The sequence below is a fragment of the Orycteropus afer genome, unplaced genomic scaffold (assembly GCF_000298275.1).
Source record: "Orycteropus afer afer isolate SDZICR_OR568_19922 unplaced genomic scaffold, OryAfe1.0 scaffold00270, whole genome shotgun sequence".
Taxonomy (NCBI): domain Eukaryota; kingdom Metazoa; phylum Chordata; class Mammalia; order Tubulidentata; family Orycteropodidae; genus Orycteropus; species Orycteropus afer.
In genome coordinates, this window is record NW_006921857.1 from 1,305,476 (window position 1) to 1,310,768 (window position 5,293).

Genomic DNA, 5,293 nt, shown 5'->3' on the forward strand with positions numbered 1-5,293 from the left:
AGATTATCTAGCTGTATTTTATTGACTATGCACATGCATTTTGACTGTGTGTATCATAACCAATTATGGATAACATTGTGAAAAATGGGAATTCCAGAACACTTAATTTGCTCATGAGGAACTTGTGCATAGACCAAGAGGCTGTCATTCAAATGGAACAAGGAAATACTGCTTGGTTTAAAATGAGGAAGGGCGTATGTTATTCAATCTGTATGCTGAGCAAATAAATTGAGTAGCTGGACTATGTGAAGAAGAACACTGTATCAGGATGGAAGGAAGACTCAATAACCTGCGATTTGCAAATTACACACAGTTGCTTGCTAAAAGTGAAGATGACCTGAAGCACTTACTGATGAAGATCAAACACTACAGAGTTCAGTATGGACTACACATCAATATAAAGAAAACTAAAATCCTCACAACAGGACCAATAAGCAGCATCATGAGAAATGGAGAAAAGATTGACATTGTCAGGGATTTCATTTTACTTCAATCCATAATCAACTTCCATGGAAGCAGCAGTCACGAAATCAAACATCGTATTGCACTGGGCATATCTGCTGCAAAAGACCTTTTTAAAGTGTTAAGAAGCAAAGATGTCACTTTGAAGACTAAGGTATGCCTGACCCAAACCATGGTATTTTCAGTTGCCTCATATGCGTGTGGAAACTGGGCAATGAATAAAGAAAACCAAAGAAGAGTTGATGCTGTTGAATTATGGTGTTGGCATAGAATACTGACAATACCAGAGAGTGCCTCAAGAAGAACAGATCTGTCCTGGAAGAAGTGCAGCTGGAATGATCCTTGGAAGTGAGAATGGCCAGTCTCATCTACTTTGGTCCTGTTGTCAGAAGGGACCATTCCCTGGAGAAGGATGTCATGTTTGGTAAAGGAGAGGGTCAGTAAAGAAGGGGAAGACCCTCCTCCATAAGATGGATTGACACAGTGGCTGCAATGCTGGGTTCAAGCATAGCAAGGATGGTGAGGATGGCACAGGACCAGGCAGTTTTTCATTCTGTTGTACATGGGGTCAGACTCAACTCAGTGGCACCTAACAACAACAACATTTCCCACTAGAATATTAAAGTAGTCCCAGACATGACCTTTGAGACTGTGGTCTCTTTGACTTCAGTGCATTCTCCATATTTCTATAGCTCATGTATGTTGATATTACACCCCGCTCTAAAGCTTTTAGTGTTCCTCATCACTTATATACGCAAGGCTACCGTCCTCAGCTTGATGAGTCTGTCTTCCCATGACCCTGTCATGACAAAGCTTCTATACAACCTCCACTCCAATCCTGCTGATTTACTCAGTGCCACATGGGGTGGGGAACAAGCTTTAGCGCTGGAGTCAGAGGGATTGTTATCAAATCTTCCTTTCAGCCCTCATAGCCATAAAACTTGAACACGTTATTTAAAATAGGAATAATAATCAAGTCTATTTGGGTTTGTGGGAGGAACCTTCCCTCCCCAACCGCTCTATCTGACCAATGGCTGCTCATGTTTCACAATCCTATTTAAATATGATTTCTTTAAATTCTGTACTTCTCACCAGGCAGATTTCTGTGTTCAACTTTGTGCTCATCTAGAATTATGTACCTTCCTATACTGTGGAACTTAAAAGTATACTGTCATAGTGACTGAGAAGTATGATTTTAGAGCCAAAGTACCTTGACTTTGAATTCCATCCTTACCAGTTACTAGCTCTGCTAGCTTGAGCAAGTCACATAACTGCTTAGTGCCTCTTATTTCCTCATCTGTGTAATTGTGAGAATGGCATGAGTTTTTATATGGGAAGAACATAGTATAGTACTGGCAAATTTTATAAGTTCAATAAATGTTTACTGTTTTTATCAGTTGCTTTGCTTTTATTTCTGTCCTCTCCATCCCACTCACCTTTATATCCTTTACATGTAACAGAGTGCTTGGCATATCTTAAATGTTTATTAATGCTCACTGAATGAAATGACTCATTGAACGAATGACTGTTTTAAGGGTACAGTTTTAAGAGCATGTGGAATCAGAGGTCTTCATGGAAGCTTACTTTTGACTCTGAGGGGCCACTTTAAAGCTTTTCCACTCTTGCCATCCTTTTCTCTCTTTAATCTTAAAGTCTGACCTAATTAATGCTTCTCTATCTTTTCAGGTCAAATCCTTTATGGCCGTGTACTTTGGAATCCAGAACAAAACCTCAATTCTGCTTACAAACTCCAGCTGGAGAAAGTCTATCTCTGTACTGGCAAAGATGGCTATGTGCCCTTCTTTGATCCCACAGGAACAATCTACAATGAAGGGCCACAGTATGGATGCATTCAGCCTAACAAACACCTGAAACACAGATTCCTATTGCTGGTATGCTAGTTGTTAGTGCTCCAGGCCTGATACTCTAGGACTGATAGGTTTCCTCAGCAAAAAAATTCTGCCTAAAGCAGATAAAGCCCCATTTGTAATGGTTCTCTCTTTTTCTCTCCCTCTCTCTGTCTCTTCATTTTTTAATTTTTCTTTCTTTCTTTCTTTGTCTCTGATCAGCTAAATACTAGAACATATTTCCAAATGTGATCATCATGTGTAGGTCACAAAACAAGCTGTGATTGATACACTAGGAAAGAAAGGGAGTCCCTGGGTGGTTCCAGTGACTGTTGTGCTTGGCTACTAACCAAAAGGCTAGATTCCAGTCTACTTAGAGGTGCCTTGGAAGAAATGCCTGGCAGTCTACTTCTGAAAAAAATCATACATTGAAAATCCTTTGAAGCACAGTTCTACCCTGACACACACAGTGTTGCCATGAGTCAGAATAAACTCAATGGTAGCCGGCTAGGAAGAAAAGAATCTGAGCCAGTGTTCCTAAAAGTATGATCTAGGGACCACTGAATGTTCCTGACTCTTTCATGGAGTCCACAGATCAAAATAAATGAAGAAATGTTTGCCTTTTTCACTCATTCCCTCATAAGTGTAGTTACTATCAAAAGTTTATTGACATGGTTTCAGATTCCACATTGTAACATTTGAAAAACTGCCATTTTTCAAGTTTTGATATAATATAAAAATAATTTCTACTATTATCTGAAAAAGGTATTATATCCCGCCCTTTTTGAACTACATAGCTCTGTGAAGCCAGATTTCCTTAACATAACATTCTCCAAAACAGCGTATCACACATAACTGATTGAATATTGAATGCAGAAGCAGTTATGAAAATCTAGTTCTTTTCCAGAGGTTTATAGAAATGTAAAACAATATCACCCTTTTTGGGAGGGGGAGGAGGTAAATATAGGTATTTTCATTTAAAAAAAAAAAAAATAGGTTACTACCAGGGCTGCTGACTCAGGACCATAGTGTTGGGGGACACCAGGCTCAATTGGCAAAGCATAATACATAAAAATCTTGTTCCACAACCTACTCTGTTGAGTAGTGACTGGGGTCTTAAAAGCTTTCAAGTAGCCATCTAAGATGCCGCTAATCGTCTTCTCTCGTCTGAAGTGAAGTAGAGTGAAGAAAATCAAGAGTATTTGGAAACAGTTAGTCCAAAGATGTGATGGACCTTGAGACCAGAAGAACTAGATGGTGCCTGGCTTCCAATGCCAAACACTTGGGAAGGGATCAAAACTAGAGATCCTAGACAGAGTGTGAGGAAAAACATGGAACAAAATTAAAAAACACAATAACTTCAACACCTCAACACCAAAAAGACAAGTAACCCAAATCACAAATGGGCAAAAGACTTGAACAGACACTTCATCAAAGAAGATATACAGGCAGCCAACAAACACATGAGAAATTTCTCGTGATTATTAATCATGAGAGAGATGCAAATCAAAACAATAATGAGATATCATCTCACCCCAGCAATAATATGAAATTCAGCAGGTCAGAAAATAACAAATGCTAGCAAGGTTGTGGAGAGATTGGAACTCTTGTGCACTGCTGGTGGAATTGTAAAATGGTACAACCATTGTGGCAAACGGCATGGCGTTTCCTTAAAAAACAGAAAACATAGTAAATGTTTCTTCACTGTTTCCTCAATTACTTTTAATCTTCTTCCCCTACAATTATAATTCCATTATTTTACTAGCCTGCTGAGATACTCTTTCCCTATGGTCTTCATTATTTCACTAACCACCTTTTCTTCTCAGCAAATTACATATCTTCATTAAATTATCTTTTCTGATCACCAAGGATTTCCTGATTATCAAATAATTGAAATTACTTTTGACATATTCTTACCTTTCTTAATCTATTAGCTACATTTAACAGCACTTCTCTCTTTTCACTTTACCATACCCTGAGATCTGGAATGCTATCATTTTCTCTTTTCCTTTTACCCTTATATTCCTCTCTCTTTCCCCTTCCCTGAAATTTCTTTTGTTCTGTAGTTTGACCCAGCAATTTCATTACTAGGAATATATCTTAAAGAGGTGAGAGATAGTGCACAGACAGACATATGTAGACCTATGTTCATCACAGCACAATTCACTAGCAAAGAGATGGAAGCAACCTAAATGTCCATCAAGGATGAGTGATACGTGAATCATCTCACAACATGGATGAACCTGGAGGACATTATGCTGAATGAAATAATCACAGAAAGACAAGTACTGTATGAGCCCATTACTGTAAAAAGTCAAAGAAGGGTTTGCTTAGGAAACGGAACTCACTGTGTAGGTTACCCGGATGGTGAGGGAAGGGGAGGGATTAATTTCAGGCTAGTTGGGGCCCACATGCTGATGTCAGTAAGGGGAGGGATATATGGAAAGGATCTGTGACCACCATGATAACATTAGGAAATGGGAGGACCACTGAATTGTGCATATAAGAGATAGACAACAGATGCTAATACCAACCAATGTGTTCACAATACTGCATTACCATTAACACCAAACACCAGGCTATAGATAAACACATAGACACCTGGGAGGATCAGATTGGAGTCAGTGAACAGTAGGATACACTAGACCAAGGATAGATTCAGCTGAGGCTAATGTTGCACAGACACCAGTGATACAAAATACCTGCAGTCCTCACAGAAACAATAGAAGACAGACACAGAGTAATCCGTCACAGACACCCAGACACTATGGGAGAGAGATCCAATAGATCTACCAACTCAGGACCATAATACTGGAGGACACCAGACTCAATTAGCACAACAAAACACATAAAAGTCTTGTTCCTCATCCTACATTGATGAGTAGCGACTGGGATCTTAAAAGCTTTCAGGCAGTCATCTGAGATGCAGCTAATAGTCTCCTAGCATAGGAAGCAAAGAAGAATGCAAAAAAAAAAAAAGGGGG

General features: G+C 39.2%; 1 protein-coding gene across 1 annotated transcript in view; it reads left to right on the forward strand.

The window, feature by feature from the left end:
- The window catches only part of FRAS1 (Fraser extracellular matrix complex subunit 1), a 541,721-nt gene that overhangs the window by 522,564 nt on the left and 13,864 nt on the right, over positions 1 to 5,293 (forward strand). Inside the window, exon 71 of the mRNA XM_007950381.1 lies at positions 2,149 to 2,354. Coding sequence (XP_007948572.1) covers positions 2,149 to 2,354 — 206 coding nt within the window. The remainder of the gene's footprint in view (positions 1 to 2,148; positions 2,355 to 5,293) is intronic.